At 42.6% G+C, this 22,571-nt stretch overlaps 3 protein-coding genes across 12 annotated transcripts in view; 1 reads left to right on the forward strand and 2 right to left on the reverse strand.

Moving 5' to 3' along the window:
* Positions 1-6,915, reverse strand: part of LOC139613985 (zinc finger MYM-type protein 4-like) — a 26,637-nt gene extending 19,722 nt beyond the window's left edge. For 3 of the 7 annotated variants that reach the window (XM_071471026.1, XM_071471027.1, XM_071471025.1), the window contains exons 1-7: positions 6,483-6,622; positions 5,330-5,395; positions 3,311-3,902; positions 2,574-2,626; positions 2,345-2,494; positions 1,440-1,503; positions 248-444 (exon numbers count right to left, since the gene is read on the reverse strand). In XM_071471026.1, coding sequence (XP_071327127.1) covers positions 248-444; positions 1,440-1,503; positions 2,345-2,494; positions 2,574-2,626; positions 3,311-3,902; positions 5,330-5,395; positions 6,483-6,521 — 1,161 coding nt within the window. In that variant the 5' untranslated portion in view covers positions 6,522-6,622. Of the gene's footprint in view, positions 1-247; positions 445-1,439; positions 1,504-2,344; positions 2,495-2,573; positions 2,627-3,310; positions 3,903-5,329; positions 5,396-6,482; positions 6,623-6,815 lie in introns of those variants that run through there. The other 4 variants (XM_071471029.1, XM_071471028.1, XM_071471030.1 and 1 more) reach the window with 3 other exon arrangements.
* Positions 6,541-11,879, forward strand: adprs (ADP-ribosylserine hydrolase). The gene is made up of 7 exons (XM_071471036.1): positions 6,541-6,660; positions 8,244-8,914; positions 9,470-9,566; positions 9,696-9,903; positions 10,582-10,769; positions 10,981-11,081; positions 11,249-11,879. Exons 2-7 carry the CDS (start codon positions 8,728-8,730, stop codon positions 11,605-11,607), a joined length of 1,140 nt encoding a protein of 379 aa, XP_071327137.1. The 5' UTR covers positions 6,541-6,660; positions 8,244-8,727; the 3' UTR covers positions 11,608-11,879.
* Positions 11,880-12,268: 389 nt separating this feature from the next.
* Positions 12,269-22,017, reverse strand: LOC139613988 (b(0,+)-type amino acid transporter 1). 4 transcript variants are annotated; one of them, XR_011686869.1, is made up of 7 exons: positions 16,263-17,561; positions 14,728-14,861; positions 13,788-13,917; positions 13,576-13,700; positions 13,393-13,480; positions 12,435-13,305; positions 12,269-12,375 (listed from the first exon to the last, which is right to left on the reverse strand). XR_011686869.1 is itself a non-coding variant. In XM_071471035.1 (6 exons), exons 1-6 carry the CDS (start codon positions 21,854-21,856, stop codon positions 13,075-13,077), a joined length of 1,407 nt encoding a protein of 468 aa, XP_071327136.1. In that variant the 5' UTR covers positions 21,857-22,017; the 3' UTR covers positions 12,269-13,074. The 4 variants fall into 4 exon arrangements, 3 of the variants coding, with proteins under 3 accessions (XP_071327136.1, XP_071327135.1, XP_071327134.1); XM_071471035.1 differs by lacking the exon at positions 16,263-17,561 and adding an exon at positions 21,158-22,017 and having other exon boundaries at positions 12,269-13,305; XM_071471034.1 differs by lacking the exon at positions 16,263-17,561 and adding an exon at positions 17,953-18,920 and having other exon boundaries at positions 12,269-13,305.
* Between the last annotated feature and the right edge of the window lie 554 nt (positions 22,018-22,571).

The raw sequence follows: 22,571 nt of genomic DNA on the forward strand, positions 1-22,571 counted from the left end.
TAAAGATGACGGGAAATACAAAAGCTGTATCATTGCCCATTTAACATTATCATTTCAGGTAACCATGGCATTAACACAGCTGGTCAATATTTCCCTGTTGACGTTCTATGTTAATAATAAAGCAATAAAACATGAGTGGTAATGATATAAAGTTTAAACTTTTGACATCAATAATGACAGTTTTTCCTCAACACTATGCACATCTGTGCAGAAGAGTCTTATGTGTTGCACAGAGTTACAACAGTACCTTAGAGCAGCCACTGCAGCGAACACTACCAGGAACAGGGGGGTGAGGTGGGCGTGGCGGTACTGGTGCCAGAGCAGGCAGTGAACTCGGGATTGGAGCTGGTGGTCTGACCGGAAGGGGAGCCATAGCTTGTAGGACTGCACCTCTACCTGGGATAAAAATGGCTGCTGGAGGGGGGGCTGGCAGTGCTGCTGGCACTTGAGCGGATAAGAGGAGAAAGGGTGGTCAAGACAAGAAGTTACATTGAATTTGTATAATTTTGATGACAATTAAAAATAACAAACATGGATGGACAATGTGCAGCTTTAAACTACAAGCTGCTGAAGATTCTTTATAACAGGACGAGCACAGGTATATCTATTAACATTAACGAGGCCTCTGTGGCCTGTGGCATTTTCTTGTACACAAACATAACACACACCAGCATGCACATGAATGAGACACACTTTTGTGGTACATTTATTGTGTCTTGTGCCATTTTGTGTGTGTGTGTGTTTTCTTTTTGTGTTTTGTGTCATTCTGTATTTCATTATTGAGTTTTATACATTATCTGAAGATTGCTGTTGTAAATTAGCTTAGGCTATAATGCTGTGGTATATGGCAGTGGTTATGTTACATTAAAATAAAAACACCTAAAAACAAATCAGGGACCCACTCACTGAAAAGTCTATAGCCCTGCTAAAAGGTTAAAAACTCCCCAGGCTACATTCAACATGCACAATACCGGTGTCCTGGAAGTGGAATATCATGATGCAGTTATGATTAAGTTAGACATCTGTTTTTCATGCTGTGATGTGTCAAAATGTCTAAAAAGGTCTACTGCTGCAGCAAATGACCAAACTAACCCAAGTGCTGTTGCAGGCAGTAACAGATGCCATTTCCTGTGCCCCTGCTTCTGGCCACATTGTGCAGTATTTGTGTTTTCTCACATTACTAGTCAAACATTGTGTGTACACATTGACACAGCTCTGAAAGAAATCTGAATCGTAGAAAGAAAACAGCATCATCTGTGCATATTAAATGAGGGATCAATGTAAGTCAAGGACTGGTGAATTTTTGATTCATTATGAATATAAACAGTACCCCTAAAAATCAAGGGGCGTTTCATCCCAGTGACACAATATGACCAGTACAAACCAGTTTTAGGATTAAAGGGAGAAAAACATGTCTCAGTGAAAAAGCACAAACTCACCAGCAGGGGACACAAAGGTGTTTGCTCCTCCTACAGAGTAGACAGAGCTGATTCTCAGCTCTTCCTGAAATGATCAAATATAAGAAATCTGAATTTGTTTGAGGTTCATTTTGCCTTCCTCACCTCTGCAGAGTGTAGTGCTGTGAGTCCGCTTTAAACAGAAACCTTACTACTGATCTAATGTGCCTTATTTTTGGCTGAACCACAACAGCGGAGCCCTATAAACACGAATGTTGCTGAATGACTGAGTGAGTGATACAGTTTTACTATTGGTTGGCCAGACAAGTTTTGGTGTTAACAAGCTGTGTTGCCAACTTAGAGCCTATGTCACTACATTTTCAGAATTTTTACCCCTTTAACGGCACTGTGCTGGACAGGTGACAGATCTGTCTACAGTCTTTGAGCTCTCAAAGACGTTACAGCAGGAAGAGGTGTAAAAATTAGCCTGTTCACCCGGGTGTTGTGTTCACATCAATGCTGATCGGAGCTGGAGCCGAGTCACTTGAACTGGGTGTGAGTGCTGATTGTAGCCATTTCTATTGCTAACAAAAGCCTGATGTTATTGGGTCTTGGCAGGTTTTTTGACCAGTGGAAAAGGGGCTTGATTGAGAACAACTTCACTGGGAATATTAAAATACTGTACATGTGTACACAGAGAGCACGAGAGAAGCAAACAGATAAAGGGATGAAACCAGCTGACACTAAGCTGAATGCAAATATCCTAGGGAGCGGTCCAGACATATACTAAGATTTGACCTCATTTTGTCTCATTAACAATCAACACACAGTGTGGTCTGTCAGCAGCTTCAGTCTAATTATATTGTAATTCACTGCCTGAATCGTATTTAAAATTTATTTTAAAAAAAAGAGTAAACAGCACATGCATACTGAGAACATCCTCTCACCTCCTGATGCTCCAGCTCCTCTTTGATCTGTCTGATGGAGCTCTGAGGCAGTAAAGCAGCGTCGTAGCCCTCATCAATGGGCTCATCTTTAATATTGATACTAGGAGAGATTGGGGGATTACTGTCCTCCACTGGAGCTGCTTCTGACCTCTGAAACAATAACAATATTCATGATGAATCACTGAAGTTTCAAAAAGGATTTTAGAAGCTGTTACATGACTATCCCCACCTCTCCCTGCTGGCTGTCTTCTGTCTCCTCTGCCTGGGTCAGGACGCCTCCATCTGACAGACAGGGACAAAACAAAATGTTCTTTTAAAAACAATACACAACCAAGTTTACAACTACACATGCTCTGCTCAGGCCACCATGAATGCCAGAAAATGGTAGTCAGTGAGCACACTGTTGCACACACTTTCAGGGCACACTGCTTTTCTTTGAGTCCCTTGGAAAAATAGTCTGAGTGTATTCAGCTCACATTCTGTTTGAAAGTTATTCACTTCCCATTTATTAGTAAGGTCAAAATTGAAGCAGCTGACTTTTAGTCACAAGTATGGGGCCAGCTACATTTCCCATAATGCAACTCAACAGTATGTTTCAGTGGCCCATCCGGCCTGGTAAATGCTTATTTATTTGAAGTCCTACATCCCCCAGTTTGTTATACAGGCTTTCTGGTAGACATGTGCAGTCTCCAAACCCAAACCACCCTGATGACATCATCTGGTTTATTTTCTCAGACTTCACCAATCCCCCCAACCCCCACAGCCACAGAGGACATCTTACAACTGTTTCCACAGGCTGAATAATACCCTCAGTGATGAATTGACAGAACTTGAAGTGTAAATGTGTGGCGTGCCCGTTCAATGGCAGCTTAAAAACTAATTGTTTTGGTAGGTCAGAGCTCTCTGAAGATACTGAGATACAGTGATTAGATATCGGTAATATGGAACTGGTGATCAATGCCTTACCTCGGCTGTTGTCAGGTGTGTGGTCCTGGGAGGAGTGGGAGGTGTTGGCAGACCCAACGCTCCCCTCCCTCTCTCGCTCCTCCTCCCCCCCTCTGGGCTCACGAGCAAAGGGATCGCCTCGACTTGCGTTGTTCCCCTCTACTGGTTGGCTTCTTTTTTTGTTTGCCTTACCCACATCGACGTCCTCCAGTGTGCCCATAGGCAGGGCGAAGTGCCAGTCTTCATCTTCCTCTTCTGGCCCATACATAGGAAGGCCATCCAATGCGTTATCAAATGCTGCCCCTCCACTTCCTCCTCCACCTCCTCCTTCGTTGGTTCTCACAGCAAACGAGGAGGGTTGGCCCGAGGAAGGGGTAGAAATGCGAGGAAAGGATGACTCTGCCCCCCCCTCATCCATCTTTTCTTCTTGTCTGCTGCCGTTGCTGTCCTCTTCTTCTGCCTGTTGGTGTTCCCCTTGTCCTGAGGTTTCATCTACTCCCTTTGTCTCGTCCTGACCTCCGCTCCTGGAAGAGGTGGCAGAACCCCTGGAGGACTCAGCAAAGTCTCCCAACCCCATCACTTCGTCAAACACTCTGGAGAGGCGCTCCTCATGCTGTAGGGTAGAGAGAGGTTAGTTAAATATTTTAATAAACTCAGCTTTCTTGACTCCTCCACACGATTATCAAACTTCATTCGAAAACAAACATTCGACAGTTTCATTTTCTATATATCCATGATACTTCACAAGCGTGAGCCAGGTAAAGTAACTCCTTTTCTCCCAATTGCGTAACTGTTCCCTGACTTTGATAGCAGACAGAAAGTAGAGAGTATGCTGTGTTGGTAGCTACAAGACTCAAGAGTCTATTCAGCACTTAGTAACATGACCTCTGCCTTCTAGCTGCAGCGGGGCTGGTCATGTCTCTGAGGGGATTTTCCAATCATGAACTGGGTAAGTGAATATTATCTTTCTTTCAGCAATTAATATATTTTACATCTAATTTCTGTGTAGTTCATTTAAAGCCAAGTGTCTGTTTTTCAGACTGAAAGGGGAGCACCTGGCTGCATGTCTGCGAATGCTGATAAATGAACCAACACCAGAGGCGTTGGAGCTGTTCTCTGAAAATCCCAGAGAGATTCACTGCTCTGACACAGTGCCATCTTTGTGCACGCTAGTGTTTTATTCTTTATCTATTTTTTTTTTTAACTTTGTTTTGCTCTTCCCATGTGGGTAGATGGACGCGAAGGTCGAGGTGGTTGGATCTGTGAAATATGATGTGACATGAATAGAAATATTCAATAAATCTAAATATTGTGTTAAAGCCACATGAATTTGTTGTTTGTAGTAGACCATTTCTGTACTGGCCCCTTTCCACCTACTACCACCACAAGTTTATTTCAGACATGGGGGAAAAAACAGTGTCCCCTCCCTCTTAGTAAATACACATGTAAAATAAACTACAATTTTTTTTTTTTTTTTTTTTTTATTTATTTATTTATTTTTTTTACAAGACTTAAATTCTTTACTCGTATTTAGAATGACCTACTGTGATTTATTATTGGTATTCTTAGATGTATGAGGTAATACCCAATCACCCTTGGATTTACATTTATCCCAATTAGGATCCAGTTTGAATTGTGTGTAAGGAGACAGAGATATCGACCCCTTCCCCCAAGATTGTGTTGTAAAGGACCTTTTTCTGAGTCATCAATACACAAAGTAAATGAGTCATAAACCGTGAGAGGTTGGTCCTAGATACAAAACTGTACGTCCCATTTGTATGTTCAGAAAAATGCAGTTCAGCCCCTCAAACAGATATAGTCATTTCAATAATTTATTAAATATCAATGCTGTATATTATATTCCCACCATATTTCTGTATGTTTAAGTTTATAACATCAATAACTGCTACTCATCCTACAACAGACTTGTTATTAAAATGATTTCCTTAATTTTATCAACTTAATTAACGATCACGTTTTTGCCCCACAAACCTCCACCTAATATCACATCAGTCAACAGAGCAACAGTTTGTCACTAACCTGAGCTGCGCACGGTGAACGCCGTTTGTCCAACTGTGTTTTCACATTTAAGTTTAGACCTTTATCCTGTTATAGCAGAAAAAGCACAGGTGGAACTAATAACATTAGTGATGAGTCTCTTCCATTTAAGTGTCAGCTTTCGTTAACATTATTATTTGCTTGCTATGACAAGTCAAAATGCCTGTTGTGAAAATTATACACCACACCTCTGTCTTCACCCACAATAACCTTGACTGTTTTGAATTCATCTGACCAGCAGGTGCCCCTGCTGCACACAGTCTGTCCCCAGCGACAAACCTGTTTTCAACACAACTGGCTAGAAAGCCAACTGTTCCCCATCTTCTTGACACAATAACATATGACAGAACAGATCACTAAAGTCTACTGTCTCTCAAAAGTGAGATGGGAAAACATCATCTGAGTGTTCATAAATTCTAGCTTACATCTTAATGTTTGGGTTAACATAAGGAACAACACCTACATTCACTGACTGCAACCTCTTCATGTCAACGTTTTGGGTAACTGGGCATATGGGCCGTGCTCTTCTTATGTCTTGTTATTACAGATAAAAATTAATACAGACCTTATAGTGGCCAATCGGTTGGAGGAGGTCATCTGACCAAACTCCAATTGACAAACATCGCCTTCTGGCATATTTGTAATTTTAGACACACAAACCAAACAATCCACTAAGACGCTGCAATAGTGCTGGAGACAGCAGCTACAAGAGCATCTAAGTGACTCATGTTGCAACACTCAGCTTCATTAAAATCTCCACTTTGTATTGTTCGCAGCAGCCCTCCCCGGTGCAAGGGGCTGTGGAACCAGCAATCGGCTGCAAGACCAAAGTTGCGCTGTTGGACAGATGCAGGCTCTTCGGATTCACAAGACCAGAGTCACACTGTGGTGAATGTGTTCATTTGCTCATCATCAAATCGCCAGGCTTTTAAATGGAGCTCGGCGTAGCGGCATGCATCATCGCTGGGAGCTACAGGGTTGTAAGCTAGCGAGCTAATGTTAGCTTAAATATGCACATCTCGCCCCAAAGCTAGCCCACATTACCTAAATGTCACACCATGTAGCTAGATCAGCTAATCAGTTAGCTAGCTGTCTGACTGTTCCTGTAATTACATATTGTGTAAGTATTTCTTACCTTCAATCGTTTAAGTCTAAATTCCTCAGAGTCCGCCATGTTTTAATTATGCTGCAGACGCCGCGCTTCTCTACACCCACCTACCTCTGAGGGTTATGGGTTATGTATGCAAGTAGCTGGCGACAAAAAGGATGCCGCTGTAACATCAATGAAGAAACAAGCTAGATGGCTAACGCTGGTAAGTTAACTACATAAAAAATGTAAGCCCAAGCCCCTCTAATGTTTTCGGATATATTTTTTAAGATGTTACACATTTTTACATTTAAAACAACAACTAAATACAGATCCGACAACGACGAAGAAACATTTTAGTGGAAAAAAAATTAACGTTACCGTATGTTTGGAACTGCGGTCGAGTGAGACCTTTTATATACAGTATGAGTGAGACGCAGGCTGGATTTTCTTGCGCGTCTCCTCCTGCACTTACGGTACGGGTGCTGGAAGCGGCCAAAATAGATGTATACAAAACTAAGTGAAAATGGTTTTGTAGGAGGCATTTATTCATTTGTTCTGAGTTTGGACTACTGTAATGAATTTGTTTTAATTTTTTTGAAAGTATTTTCTTTTGTTAGTCATTTGGTTTCTGAAATTATTTTCTTGTTTAGCTTTTTTTTTTTTTGGATTCACTAGTATTTTTTAGACAGGTTTAGGACAAGCACGCCCCGGGGCTTGTTTTCTAACCAGGGCAGGAGAAGCAGCGGAAAACATAATCCATTTATTCTTCCGTTTGCATGCTTGTTTGGAGAAAGGCATAAAAAGGAAACACAGTGGTTGTGTTTGGACACTGGATTGCTTTGCCTGCATACACCACACCCCAATGGTGCATCGTGGCCTTTTCATTTTATTTTGAATTTAATTAAAATGTTACGTAAAAAATAATCCCCGAATAAAAATGCATCCTAGCACTCCTAAAAGCCATTACTTTATAGATTGGCTGAAAATTTCAATAGATTCCTGTCCAGTCCATATTACACGGAATTTCATATGGCAATATTTAGGGTCACGCTGAACAAGGATGTATTAAAAACACCGACAAACCTTTATAGCAAAGCTTTTGTGGTTTTCACGTTTATAGTGAAATTTATGTTTCTTTTCCCCAAAAAGTCAAAACACTGAAACGACTTTAAATTTCAAAGCACATATTACAAAGCAGTTACTTTCTCAGTTAGGAGCTTTGGCACCTTATTTATTATTTAAATGATGCTGTGTAAAATAATGACCGTCTCACTGGGTGCACGCAGTGTTTTTGCGCCCAGTTTGGCCGCTTCCAGCACCCTTACTGTAAGTGCCTGAGGGGACGCGCAGGAAAACCCAGAGGCGGCGAGTTTGACAGGGATTTCACCATCGACAGCTGTTTTGATCACAATGCGCTGGGTGAGACTGTAGGTTGGTATCAGTGACGGGGGCTTGATCCAGTTACGCTGATATGTGCTGTGCAACTCATAATACAGATATTTGCTATATATGTACATATACTAATTATATCATGTGTACTTAATGTTTGTTATAAACTTTCAAATATCTGGAGGACATGTGATAATAATATATCCCCTTAGGTGACGTATGTGGCAACATCACTTTTAATATCGGGATATATATTTCATGTATCACATATCTGTATGTGCTCATTTGTTTACAATTAATAATAACAATAATAATAATACCCAAGCATGTAATCCGGTTCACTATTTTACGTTAGTTATCTGTTAATTAAATTACAGTTAAATAAAAATGATCAGCAAGATATTTTCATCTTTTCAGAGAGCTCCAGTCCAACAGAAGGCGATCTGCAAACCACCAGCGGGAACAGTGAGCTCTGCTCTGCCACTAAAAGAGCAAACCGCACAAAGGGGACATGTAAATATCTATTGAGGGCCCATTCAAAACTCTAACAACTAGGTGGTGATAATGAGCTTTTTCAGAAAGCTGGGTCGCATTTATTGTGTCCAGTTCGGTACCCAGCGGATTTCTGTGCATAGAAGTAGACAAACCAGAACAGATTGCACCCCGTCTGTGAGTGTGGGCCCAGTCTATTGATGACATTTTTATGTGGGACGACCGGAACCTTTCATCGGGGTCAAACAGGCACCCAAAGGTTTTCAGGAAGCGTTAGAAAGGGGTAGTTGAGTCAACATTTGTTGTTGTTGCAACTTGCGCTGCGTCCACTCCCTGTCTCACAGCCTGGTCCGCGGACCAGCAGCGTGTTTGTCTCGGTGTAGGCTGAAGTCTCCTCCCCGGCGGATGAATGGCAATGACGGCAGTGAGAGCGGTGGCAGCGGGGGGCCCGGCGTCTTTGTCCCGGTTTAGGGGAGCGCTGGTCGCGGCTGTGGTCGGTGACTGTGTCGGCGGAGAGTTTGAAGGCGCGGAGGAGGTTCCCATGGAGAGTGTGCTGCAGCACCTGAACAGCCTGGACGACGAGACCAAAGGAACCGGTCAGTGAAATACAGCCACTCACATGACACCGGAATCCGAGGTGGTCCTGATGACCGTGGTGCAGATGCATGGGTACAGATACACTGACCCCCGGCCTCCTGTGCTCTTCACCCAAGCTAAGCTGTCCTGCAGGAGAGCTTGGAAAGACTAAAACTTAGAGTAGGACTATAAATACTATACAATCCTGCCATTACTTAGATACCCGATATTAAATTACTGCATACGTGTTGGTTTACTATAATTTACTGCATGACGTCAAAATGGTGGGAAATGCCCGTCAGTAAAAGTGATGCCCCCAAACTCAAAATGTGGAGTTTAAACTGAGAAAACCGGCTGCATTTCACATTTGTCAAAATGTAGCAGACACATTTTGGCAGGCTACTTATTGAATTAAGAATTTTAATTCATTTTAAATGTAGAACACTTTATAGCTAATTTATAAACTACTGAAATATTAGTAAAGATGTATGATAATAATGTATTTTGTGTGTATATATATATATATATATATATATATATATATATGTGTGTGTGTGTGTGTGTGTGTGTGATAGGCATTCTTGAGTACAGTGATGACACGGCAATGGCACGTTGTGTGGTTCAGTCTCTACTCACCCGTACCGGCTTCGATGAGAAGGACATGGCTCTCAGGTATACAAACACACACTGCTGACATGTGTGTGTATTGTGGTGCAAATATTGTGTGGAAGGTTTGTGAAGTAAACTGAGGACTGCACTCACAAACACGCAGACTGAGGCTCAGGTATCTCGTCCCTCTAGGTTTGCTAAGGAGTACAGCGCATCCCCTGGTCGAGGTTATGGCTCTGGAGTGATCCAGGTGCTGAAGAAGCTGTCCTCCCCCCAGCTCAGTGACGTGTACCAGCCGGCCAGAGACCAGTTTAATGGTCGAGGCTCCTTCGGGAATGGGGGGGCCATGAGGGCGGCTCCCTTTGCACTGGCTTTCCCTGACCTGGCTGATGTTACAAGGGTGAGCAGAGGGTGTCTCTGTGGACTCTAAGCACGTTCTAGATGCCATACTGTGACACAGCAAACCAGAGGCGTGACCAGGTTCACTTTGAGTCCTAACTGGACACACAAATCTCAAGTAAAGTGTTGAGTCATAGGATCAAGTCAGAAGGCATTTATTAACTCCAGAATCAATTCACTTCTACAAATTAAGAAGAAATAATGCTTAAGTTGAGTTTAATATTTTCTCAGATCCCACCCATATAAGTCATGTGATCTCATATCAAATCCTACTCAAGTCACTTAATGTGAATGAATCTAAATCAAGTGAAGACTTAAAGTCATTCTCTTCATAAATTAAGTATCAAATAAATAAAGCGACACGAGATGGATTATAGTAAATGGTCTTGTCTTTAGACTTGACTAGATGGAGAAGAACCAGCTCAGTGCCAGTGGGCTCTTAGCTAGTTGTGTTAATATGTACCACAAAGTGTGTGTAGCACATATGTCCCTGTGGTTATTTTACCACTGCCTAAAACAGGCACAAATGACAATGTTGATTAAAGTATCTGGCTGTAAACCACGTTTACCATTTCCACTGAATTATGAATGACAGTGAAACACACAGTTGCCTGGGAGATGCTCTGAATTGTCGGCTCAGAGTTGGTCTGATTTTGTTCTCTTTTTATTTCCTCTCCAGTTTGCTCGTCTGGGCGCCATGCTGACCCACTCCTGCTCTCTGGGTTACAACGGAGCAGTGCTGCAGGCGTTAGCCGTGCACCTCTCCCTGCGGGGGGCGCTTGACTTACCTCAGCAGTTCATTAGCAGGCTAATCACAGAGATGGAGGAAGTGGAGGATGACGAGGCCACACGCAATGATGCCAGAATGTGAGTTCTACATGATTAAAGCCTCCGTGTATCTGTGCTGAAGCAGGCATAGAGGCTTTAAGAGGTCTCTTGGATCTGAAGTTCAGGGTTTATCAGTCAGGAAACATGGACAATTTAAAAAATAATTTTAAAAGATGTTTTTCAGGTCTGAAATGTGCAGCTCAGGCTGTACTGTGTACGTGTTTAACATGGTGTGTGTGTGTGTGTACAGCCTAAAGGAAGCAGAGAAGCCATTCTGTGAGCGCCTCCACAGAGTTAGAGACCTGATGGACAGGAGCAAGGTCAGCATAGAGGAGGTCATCTCCGAACTGGGTCAGTATCTGTTTCAGTATATTTCTGTTCAACTTCTCTTCTAGCTTTTCACCTGTTGTCCATCCCTCCTTAATTGTCTTTGTTATATTCTTTGAGTGTGTGTGATTTAGGCTGAGAACAGAGCAGAATTTCAGTCTTCAAGTCTGTGACTCTGTCTCTCCGTCCAGGTAATGGCATCGCTGCACTCCACTCAGTCCCCACAGCCATCTTCTGTGTCCTCCACTGCCTGCAGCCCCGGGAATGCCTTCCAGAGAACTACGGCGGCCTGGAGAGGACAATAGCATACAGCCTGGCCCTGGGAGGGGACACAGACACCATAGCCTGCATGGCCGGGGCCATCGCCGGGGCCCACTATGGCATCGAGGCCATTCCACAGTCCTGGATGAAGTGCTGTGAGGGGACGGAGGACGCAGACATGAACGCGGAGCGGCTTCACATGCTGTACCACCAGTTGTCACAGGGGGGCGGGAGTGGGACAGGGGAGCAGAGCTGTGCAAACGGTACAGAGAAGAAAAATGCAGAGTGATGATCAAATGGATTCTGACAAAAGGACTCGCACACACAGACACACATCACACATACAGTACACGAGAGACACTTTGTCATTTCCCATGTCAGACTTTTTTTTGTCTGCGTGTGCGCACACAGTACATGATACAAACCCCCCTGTCCTGCTCTTTCCTGTTTTGTGTCGAACAATCTTTTGTCATGTGAAAATTGCACTATGAATTGGCCATGTGTTGTTATATCCTTCTGGTGGAGAACAATTATTTAATAAACTTTTTTTTTTTAAATTCACACAATCTGTCAAGTGTTTCCTTTGAATCTAAGACTCAAAAGGAACATTACAATAGTAATAAATAATATTAATAAATAATAATAAACAATATTAATCTCGTCGCCCAGTATCCACTCACAGCAGATGAATACAATAACAGAATTTACTGCACATAAACCGAGTTGTGAATGTGGCAAAAAATCGACTAAGAACCTGTAGTTGTGCTCGGGGCTGTGTGAGGCCGTAAGGCACTGGGGTGCTGTTAGCTACATGCTAACATCAGCATAGTAACATGCTCACAATGACAATGCTAATATGCTGACGTTTAGCAGGTATAATGTTAATTTGTTTATTGTCTTAGTTTAGCGTATTAGCACTGAACACAAAGTACTGCAATGGCTGCTGAGAATGTTGTTAGCTTTGCAGGTTTTAATACCTAGATCATACAATCAAACATAATAAAACATTGGACAGAAAAATTTTGACTTGATGGTCAATCATTTGACTCAGTTCATCCTCAGGGGGACATGAACGTGTGTATCAAACTTTATTGCAAACCGTCCGATAAAAAAAACTGGTGGTGCAGGAGGACAAGGACTTTTCTTTCCATGAAATCACAAGGCACATGTAGTTCTTTAAAACAACACAAGATACTTAAAACAGTAATTGTTTAATGACAAAGGTTTCTGCAGTTTTTATTTTATGCACTGTGACAAATGTTTTTCCACTGCAGCCAAAAAAAACAGCAGCTTAGCTTCTGATGCTTTTTTCTCACAAGGTCGCCTCTTCTCACTCACCCTCAAATCGATATGTATTATCACTCAAGAAAAAACTTGATATTTAATTGGACATTTTTCTGTACAGACCTGGATGTTCCATATTGTAAAATTTGATCAACATTCATTTTTATGGAGTTTTGATCTGGAGCATTTTACAAATGAACATTGAAAAAGAATTTAACAATGGCAGAGGTGTTCATCTGTTGCACAGGCAAATTTAAGTCAAAAGTCAGGAAAATAAATACTGCGTGAACCTGTACAAAAAGGCAATACAAAATTACTTATATGCTTCTCAGAGCACATTTTACAAGCAGCTTGGAGCAGGTTAGCAGCATTATATTATAGAAGTTAAAAGTGTGAGGTAATACTACACACTAAGTGTCTGCTGAATGTAACCTGCAGTGTAATTGGAAAACAGATGTATAAGAGGTGGAAATCACAGGTTTTTCTCTGCCGGGGCGACCTCTAAGAAGAGCTGCAGGAACATCGTTAACCTGGTCAACAGGCCGGGGCAGAGCTTGTAATGGATGAAGGGTATGTAGACAATGATTCCACTGAAGATAAATAAAGTCACATAGAGGTATTCGATCTGAGGATCGTCTATGATCGGTGCCAGCACAAGGAATATTGCTGCAATGAGGACCAGGATGGGGAGTATAATGGGGACCTGTGGAGAGAGGAAGAAACAAACATGACAACAAGCTGTGGTTCTCATGCAGTGTTGAAAAAGGAGAAAAGTGTGTGTGACGCTGACCCTGTATGGCCTGGGGAGTTCTGGCTTCTTGATCTTGAGATAGAGGAGTCCAGACAGGGTGATGGCATAGAAGAACCAGGCAGTGAAACTGACAACAGCAGTAGAGATAAATGTCAGACAAACACAAACAGGTTATCTGGTTGTTTTTTTTTCTAAAAAAAGGAAGAAGAAACGCAGACTCACCTGAAGAAGTTGACGATACTCTGGAAGTCTCCAGGGATCAGCACCACCAGAGAGATGATGGTGGTGAAGATCAGCGCTGGGGAGGGAGTCAGTCTCTTGACGTGAGCCATGGCCAGAATACCTGGCTACAAGACAAACAAACATAAACCCTGTCACAACAATGTTATACTCAACAATCACACATATTTTTTATAACAGAAAAACTTTCTCACCATGTGTCCTTCCCTGGCAGCAACAAAGCACACACGGCCGCCACTGAAGAAGGTCCCGTTCAGGGACCCAAAAGCAGACAATGCTGCAGCCACAGACATGATCCACCCCCAGCTCCCCAGCACCTTATTCCTGTGGACAAAAGTGGAAGTAGTAGCCACCTGCTACAAATAGGAAGTATATCACGGGGCTTCGGGACATTATTCAGATTTTTTCTGTTTAAAAGGTTATTAGTGATTTGTGAACTACGGGTTGTCTGTCCGTCCCATTCTTGTGGATATAATATCTCATAACGCCTTGAAGGAACTTCTTCAAATCTAGGCACAAATTTCCACTTGGACTCAAAGATGAACTAGATTTTGGTTCTCAAAGGTCAAAGGTCAAGGTCACAGTGACCTCACAAAACACATTTTTGGCCTTGTGAACGCAATAAGTCCATAAAACCTTGAGGGAATTTCTTTAAATTTGGTAAAAAAGTTCATCTGGACTCAAGGATGAACTGATTAGGCTTTGGTGGCTAAAGGTCAAAGTTCAAAGTCACAGTGACCTCACAAAACACATTTTTGGCCTTGAGAACGTGATATCTCAGTAACGCCTTGAAGGAACTTCTTCAAATTAGGCACAAATGTCCACTTGGGCTCAAAGACGAACTGATTAGATTTTGGTGGTTTAAAGGTCAAAGGTCAAAGTCAGTGTGACTTCACAAAAACACTGTCTAGTCATTACTCAAAGCTTCACACAGCAATTGTGACAAAATTTCACATAAATGATTAATATATTATATGACTCTGGATAAACAGGAATATAAGGTGAATCTAGTCGGAGTCACGTTGGCGTACAACCACGAGGAGGTAATTCTAGTTTTCATTTGTTATTTTAACATCAGAAACAAGTCAGTCTAAAACAATCTACCACAGTCATCAACATCAGGTGCTGCCTTACCCCCAGGTAACTGCTACTGCGTTGGAAGACATGAGCTCTCTGGGCGTCATCACTGTCAGGTAGCTCACGTTCACCAGCAAATACAAGCCGGTCACCAGAGAAATGGCGATCACCACTGCCCTGGGAAGATTGACCTGAGGTGAAAAAAAACATTTAGGGTTTGATCAGTATGAACAAACTTGCATGATGGGTAATTGTAATACTGATGCTGGAATTGGGATAAATAAGGATGTAGAAGTTAGACTCCAATGTTGAATGAAATTATTAAGAAGTCTGAGTGTAGCCTAAGCATGAAGTGCTGTAAATGTTAACAGCTGAACCATAATTAAAGAGAAGTTGACTCCTCACCACAGTATCTTACATAGAAGAAACTGTGCATGAGGATGTGCAAATGATTAAAGCAGTGTGACAGAATAAAAAATGTATTAGAATATGACAGTGATTAATGCAAAGAATTAATAAACAACCAACCTTATTAATCATGAATTAAATATTCAGGTAAAATATGTCAGCTAAGAAGTATTTTTTTTATGCACAAACATTTACCATCAGTCCTGGAGTCACCTCTTACCTATATAAAAAGACACTGCCCTCCAAACCGTCATTGGTTATTGTTTTTATTAGGTGAGTTAAATCTGAAATAAAAATCTAATAGCTCTGCTGAGCGAAATGTCTAAGACACCGAGCATCAGCAATTATCTCGCGACAGTTAAATTAATAAGAACTGCAGTAAATAATATCATTCAAAGCTCTATACAGGTTCTTAAGCCTTTCAGTTTCTGCACAACCACAAATGTTTCAGTCCTTGTTGCTTTAAGCATTTAGGTCAAGCTGCCATGACAACAAGTATTATCAAACACAAAGGTTAACCACTGTCAGTAACTGGAAAATGATTTACACCACATCTTTTATAAAGGTCAAAATTCCCATAACAAGGTTTACATTTACATCTCATTAATGAGGAATAAAATGAGTCGATAAAATCGTTTGGTCCTTGAACCTCTGCAATCATTGTTTTACATTATCTGTTTAAATTAAATTCATTTTCAGTCACATGAAGCAGAGCCAAGTTTTGTGAATAAAGAAAAAAATTAACTACCTGACATCATCTGAGATTTGTAACCTTGTGTGTGACCTGCTTTTTCTGCAGAATATCATATGATATTTCAAATGCTGCTTGTTGCTATATTCTCGTGTTTTATATAAGATACATTGCACACATGCACATGACAACAACACTGGTGGATCCTCACCTTCGTCACACTTAGATAAGACCACAACCTCATTGCGCTTATGGTCACATCTGTGATCTTTATATAACTGAACACTGACACCTCTGACAGCTTGGTCACTGGTCTGCACAGAAACTTTTCTGCATGACAACAGACTGATAAAGGGATTTTGAAATACAGATTCAAAGCTTATGATAATAAATAATCTTTAACAAGACATCACCTGTCGAGTGACTTTAGGGACTGCTGCATTTACAAAAAAATATATACACACATGCACAATCCAGCTTCTAACACTCCTACCTCTGGTCTTTTCAGCTCCTCAATGACATTGTTCAGGTTGTACCAGCCGGCATAGGACCAGAGTCCCTGATAAAAAGCCATTCCCAGGGTGCTCAAAGAGTACTGAGTCCCTTTAAATGCATTCTCAACTTTCAAATTGTCCACAATGACAGTGCTGCTCTGTGTGACCTCCACTATCCCTCCGATTACTATGAGTGTCAGTGTCCCCACTTTGGCCACCAAGAAGACCACCTGGATTCTGAGAGCAATGCGGACATTCAAAATATTGATGCTGGCAGCAACTAGTATGATTGCAGCAGCAGCACACTTCACCAGCAGCTGTGGAGGAGGGCAGCCTGTGTAAAGTGGTGCTACGCCGTACTCTGCAATGCTTATTCCCATTGCTGAGATGGTCAACGGCCTCACAACCAAGACAAAAGTGAATGCTGCAAAGAAAGCAGGACCTGAACCGTAGATCCTCAGTATGTAAATGAAGTCCCCCCCAGATTCAGAAATGACAGTCCCAAGCTCAGTGTAGGACAGTGCTCCAAACATAGCTACAACTCCTGAGAGAACCCAGATCACCAGACTCGCTCCAGGGCTCCCCACGTAGGCCAGTACAAACTGTGGGGACATGAATATACCGGATCCGATCATTGTTCCTGAAACCAGCGCAACACCACCAATCAAACCAATTTGCCGCTTCATTTTCAGGCCTTCAGGGTTTTTGTCCACCATGGCCACAAAGATCGGAGAGCATAAGGCTGAGGCACTGTAGCTGTTATTCACCCTTACAGAGCAGACACCCAGAGAGAGGAGCATTCACACACCCGAGCACTAAGCTGCACAAAAAATAAATGACTGACAAAATAGTAACTTGGGAGAGTAAAAACAGTTTACTGTCGACTTCTTGAATTTAACATTAACTCCACTGTAGCTGTAAATCTTTGTGTATCCAGCTCTTGACTCAAAGTTCTCATCTGAACTTATCATGAGATCACTTATCTGGATATGATCATCATTGTGTTGAACTGTTGTGTTATTCAAGCAGCACTTTCACTCATTGTGTAATTTACTGTCAAAGCTGTAAAAATAGATCTATATGGTGCGGTGATGTTCCAATGTGAATTTCTTGTTTTGTTGAATGAATCATCGCCCAACAAGATCAATAAACAATGGATGATAGATAAACCAGGGGAAAATGCCCCTCTGAGCTGCACAAACCTTTTTTTTTACAGTTAACATGAGCATCATATGGAGGTGATCATTAGTTTGAACAAAAAATACAAAATATTTATTTTGAAATATGTGAAAATGTGAAAGTTGTAAGAGTTTTGAGGGAGAACAGTGCCATCAATTTGAACTTAATTGTTAATTAAACTTAACTTAACTTAATTAAATAATCAAACTGTTCTAAAAACAATGTGTCAATGTGTCATTTACCATTTATGCTGCTGTTAAAGTGAGACCGACATGCAACTTTAAAGAGAAAGTTCATCTGATGCCTAAGTGTACAGATCAAAAGGACTCAACCGACGAAGTCATCTGAACCTTTTTCACATTTATTTTTATAACACAACAAAGTTGTAGTTAATTAACGTTCAATTACAGTTTACCCTAATCTTGACTGAAGATCAAAAAGCATACAATCTCTGAAATTAATATTTGCCAACAGCATAATTGCATTATTTCATGAAACTGACACTCTTACCTCGGGATGTTTCAGCTCCTCAGTTACATAATTCAGAGTGTTCCAGCCATCGTAGGACCACAAGCCCTGATAGAAAGCAATGCCGATGGAGCTGACACCGACGTTTGTTCCCTCAAAGGAGCCCTCAAAGCTCTGCGTGCGGCCCTGGAGGAGCATCGCGACGCCCCCCAGCACGATCACGGCCAGCGCCAGCACTTTCACCACCATGGACACCACCTGGATGCCGGTGGCCAGGCGGACGCTCAGGCAGTTCACTATGGCCAGCGCCACGATGGCTCCTGCGGCCACGCACTTCACCACCAGCTGTGGGGGGCCGCAGCCCCCGTAGAAAGGGGCCACAACATATTCTGCAAAACTCAGGGCAATCCCCGTGGCGCTGGCGGGCCTCATGACAATGATGAAGCTGAAGACGAACATGAAGGCCACCACCTTCCCCGCCGTCCGCAGCATGTAGATGTACTCCGCTCCGGACTCCGGGATGACTGTGCCCAGCTCAGCGTAGCAGAGCCCCCCCAGCATGGCTATCAACCCGCAGCAAGTCCATACAATGAGGCTGGCTCCAGGGCTGCCAATGGTGGACAGCACATACTGGGGGGATATGAAGATCCCAGACCCCATCATGGTCCCAGCAATGAATGACACAGCTCCTGTGATCCCCACCTCTCTCTTCAGATTGAGCCTCTGCTTGTCACTCTCCATTGTCAGAGAGCTGGTGTCTCCCCATGTGCACTCTCAGAGGACACTGGACAGTGTATAAGCTTAGGTACAGATTAACTGCTTGCTGTCGGGTAATGACAGGGCTGTGTCCAGTGGGTGAGAATGTCAGCCACTAAAAGCAGGTGTGGCAGGCTGTTTGTCAGTGACATCATTACCTCCAGCTCCTTTCTCACTCCAGAGCAGTGGCGGCTACATCTTTAGGAGCCAGAGTAAATGACTGGGATGAGTTTGTCTGAAAACCAATTTTAAAAAATCCAGCTGCTTGGTCATCTTCACATGAACAGTTCTCACTTGTTCTGAGGTTCAGACCTGCTGGAGTGAAAATGTGATTTCACCTCTTATAGTCCTGTTACTGGGTCTGTCAATTCACCTAACATGTCCTCCACCTGCAGCTCTTCCTTTAATGGAATATAATGCTTCTCCTGCCGTCTAAATGACTGGGCTCCCATTTTATATGGGAATAAGTATATACATGTGCACCGCAGTTAAATAAATGTGTTTTTCTAAATACACAAAACAAATAAATTAATGATAAATAAATGACTTTACTGTATATTTCTTCTAAATCTATTCATTTCTGAATTTTAGCCACGTAATGCATATGTGTTAGTTGGGTGTGCTCTGTTATGAACGGCAACACGATCACCAGCTTTCAACAGCAGAATTATGATGAATTACCACATTAACTTATATTATTGTAGATTCTCTGCTGAAGTTTGTCACATCAGGAGACCCACTGATATTCAACACACATATGAGGTTCCTCCAGAAATGACAGACTCATTGTTCTGGTCTCCTGGATTTACTTAAAAACCATCATCAGAGACAGTTTGGTGTCTGGAAACCACAGCAAATACCTCATGTACCAGCTGACGGCGTCCATTAAGCTGATGACGTCACAGGCCTCCACAGCTTGTTGATGTGTGTTGTTGACATCAGCATAATTGACCCAATCAGCTGACATACCTGGTATTTATTCGCTGCTCGTGATGATAGTTTTTAGGTGAAACCTGAACGTTTAAGACTAAAAGAATTGCTGCTGTAACTCTTAAAGGTTTGGGACGCTTCTCTCAGAGGGAAGAAGTGATGGTTCCACTTCAAGTTCCCTCTGGAAGCCACGTTCCTCATGATATCACTGGAGTGAGCTCAAACTGGAAAACGTATTTTAGCCTCTTGTATCTGTGATTCTTTCAATTGCAACTCAAACCTCACGACCAAAGGTGACAATTGGAAGGTAAATTGCTAAATTGAGGGTCACCTTGTGGTTCAACTCTGTCATCACCACAACAGTCCACTACAACACTGGCAGCACTGATGATGCTCTCCCAGTTTAAATAAATATCTCTATTATGCTCATTCAAGTGTGAGAAAACCTATGGATATCTGAACTCCTTCATTCAGGCAGTAATTTGCTCCCAACCTGCCCTAGCAGAACAAAATCACCTCCTGCTTGAAGATGCTGATGATCTTTTCAGCTTCTACACACTTGACTACAATCTGTCTGAGGAGATCATGACCCGGTGAGTCCAGGAGAACTACATCACCTGCAAAAAGAAGAGATGCAACCCTAAGATCACTCTGATTGTGATGCCCTTTGGTTGTGCTGAGCCAACCTTGCCGTAGTCCAGCATCCATAGGAAATATGCTTGAACCACGTAGCAAGGAGCAATGACACATCCCTACAGTGCACCGACAAGACAGCCCAGAGAAAACAGATGTAATCCATCTCCAAGTCCACAAAGCACATGTAGATCGGATGGGTAAACTCCCATCTCCTCTCCCATACTCCTGTAATAAAGAGTTAGTAACTGGCACTGGAGGCTTCTTTTCCAGCACCCTGGATTACGGTTCACTGTGCAAATTCAAACCCATATTCCCACGACTTGGTTAGTCAACCAACACACAATACCAGGAAGACTCAGATCTCTATGCTACATAAGAAGCAAGTCGTCCACATAAAGATCAATCTTAGGAAATGTCCTCGCAGCACAGACTGGGTGACTTGTTTGTCATTTTATTGTGTTATTTTGGGGCATTAGTGTGTCTACAGCAGGTAATTTGATGACACTTTTGTGGAGATTGTGGTCATTTTCTGTCTAAACTTCCCCAAAACAGTGAGTTAGTTTGCAGGTTTGATGCCAAGTCAGGAAGTGGGGATGATATTGGTATTTAAATAGTTATTCTTTTTTTCTATTACCTGACATTTCTATTGTATTGTACACTGACAGACTATTTTGATCTGACATTATACATTTTTCAAATCCCTGAACTGCTTTATCGCGTCATTCATGAATTCATGACCCTACATCATATTTTCTGTATCAAGTTAAAATGTGCAGCTCATGAAGAAAACATCTGTAACTTTGTTTTCAAGGTGATGGTGTGGAGGACATCTAGTGTCAAGGTCGGCTCAACATGGACTGCTTATTGGTCCTACTCACTATGCTCCAGCACAATAACATTTTCCACCGCAGCCTTATTTACTTACCTCTGGACGTTTCAACTCTTCTGTCACATAATTCAGATTGTTCCAGCCGTCGTACGACCACAGGCCCTGGTAGAAAGCAATGCCAATTGGATTGATGCCCACATTGGTGTTGTCAAAAGAGTCTTCAAAGTTTTCAGTGTGCCCTCTGATAAGCATCACCACTCCTCCTATTATAATGACAGCCAGGGCCAGAACCTTGGCCACCATAAAAAACACTTGGACTGACATTGAAAATCGAACATTAAGGCAGTTTACAACAGCCAGCGTTATAATGGCAGCTGCAGCCACACACTTCACCAGCAGCACAGGAGGGGGGCATTCTGGGTAGAAAGGAGCCACAACGTACTGAGCAAAACTCAGTGCGATGCCAGCAACACCAGCGGGTCTCACAAACAACACAGAGCTAAAGATTAACATGAAGGCGACGACTGGACCGGACGTCCTGAGGATGTAGATGTACTCTCCCCCTGATTCTCTTATGACGGTGCCCAGCTCAGCGTAGCAGAAAGAGGCCAGTATCACCAGTAAACCACAGCATGCCCACACCACCAGGCTGGCTCCGGGGCTGCCGATGGTGTACAGCACCGTCTGCGGGGACATGAAGATCCCAGAGCCAATCATGGTCCCTCCGATGAGGGACACGGCTCCCACCAGACCTAGTTCCCGCTTCAGGCTGAGCTTCTGAGTCTTGTCGTCCATAATCACAGCTGTTAGAGACCATCTGTCGCCTGACACCTTTACCAGAGAAACGCTGTAATTCTGAGACCAAAGTCACTCTTGCAGCAACTCAGAGAGTTAATAATTATGTAGGTGGGTCATACAACTCAATATTTATAGGAGCCTGTTTTGCCTCAGAGCTTATCTGTGACAGCCCTTGTGAGGGAAGTGATGTGATGTGTTCTGTCTTTGTGTGGAGTTCATTGCCTGACTTGTTGCCAAGTTGAGTTATAAATCTTGAGAAGACTTGGCGAGACCCGACTGTAGACACTGTTAATGATGGAAAAAAACATTGATATTGGGAAATGTTTGGATTAACAATGTTCCAGTGAAAGGATCCAACTGGGCCTATTGGGAAACTGTCCGTTTTGGCGTTTGGTATCCCTGTAAACAGACCTCGACCGAGATGCTATAAGAGAGGAGATCTTGTCTGTACTGGTCACATTGTCTCCAGAGTGGTGTACAAAGTGTATTCTCCATACATGTGCAAAACTGATACTTTCACCTGACTTCAGCTGTTTGGCTAAGTCTTCTTTTCTTCGATACAGTAGAGAAGTGAAGAGAGGTCCCATATCTGTATTTGGTTGTGCCCCCCTCTGTTGTTTCAGGATCTCAGAGGCTGCAGCTGAGACCCTGTCAGAGATGTTGTACAGTAAACTGTAAACTGGGCTCTGAAATCTATGAATCATTCACATCC

The sequence above is a fragment of the Trachinotus anak genome, unplaced genomic scaffold (genome assembly GCF_046630095.1).
Source record: "Trachinotus anak isolate AG129_WGS33_773 ecotype Australia unplaced genomic scaffold, CSIRO_AGI_Tana_v1 ptg000033l, whole genome shotgun sequence".
NCBI classification, from domain to species: Eukaryota; Metazoa; Chordata; class Actinopteri; order Carangiformes; family Carangidae; genus Trachinotus; species Trachinotus anak.

Bases quoted from the DNA above. Each gene is read 5' to 3' on its own strand.
- adprs (XM_071471036.1), top strand. From the start codon at position 8,728: ATGGCAATGACGGCAGTGAGAGCGGTGGCAGCGGGGGGCCCGGCGTCT. The intron at 9,567-9,695 runs GTATACAAACAC...TCGTCCCTCTAG, and splicing joins GAGAAGGACATGGCTCTCAG to GTTTGCTAAGGAGTACAGCG. The intron at 11,082-11,248 runs GTCAGTATCTGT...CTCTCCGTCCAG, and splicing joins GGAGGTCATCTCCGAACTGG to GTAATGGCATCGCTGCACTC.
- LOC139613988 (XM_071471033.1), bottom strand. From the start codon at position 17,063: ATGCTCCTCTCTCTGGGTGTCTGCTCTGTAAGGGTGAATAACAGCTAC. The intron at 14,862-16,262 runs GTAGGAGTGTTA...TTTTCACCTCAG, and splicing joins AGGAGCTGAAAAGACCAGAG to GTCAATCTTCCCAGGGCAGT. The intron at 13,306-13,392 runs GTCAGCGTCACA...CTCTCTCCACAG, and splicing joins AACTCCCCAGGCCATACAGG to GTCCCCATTATACTCCCCAT.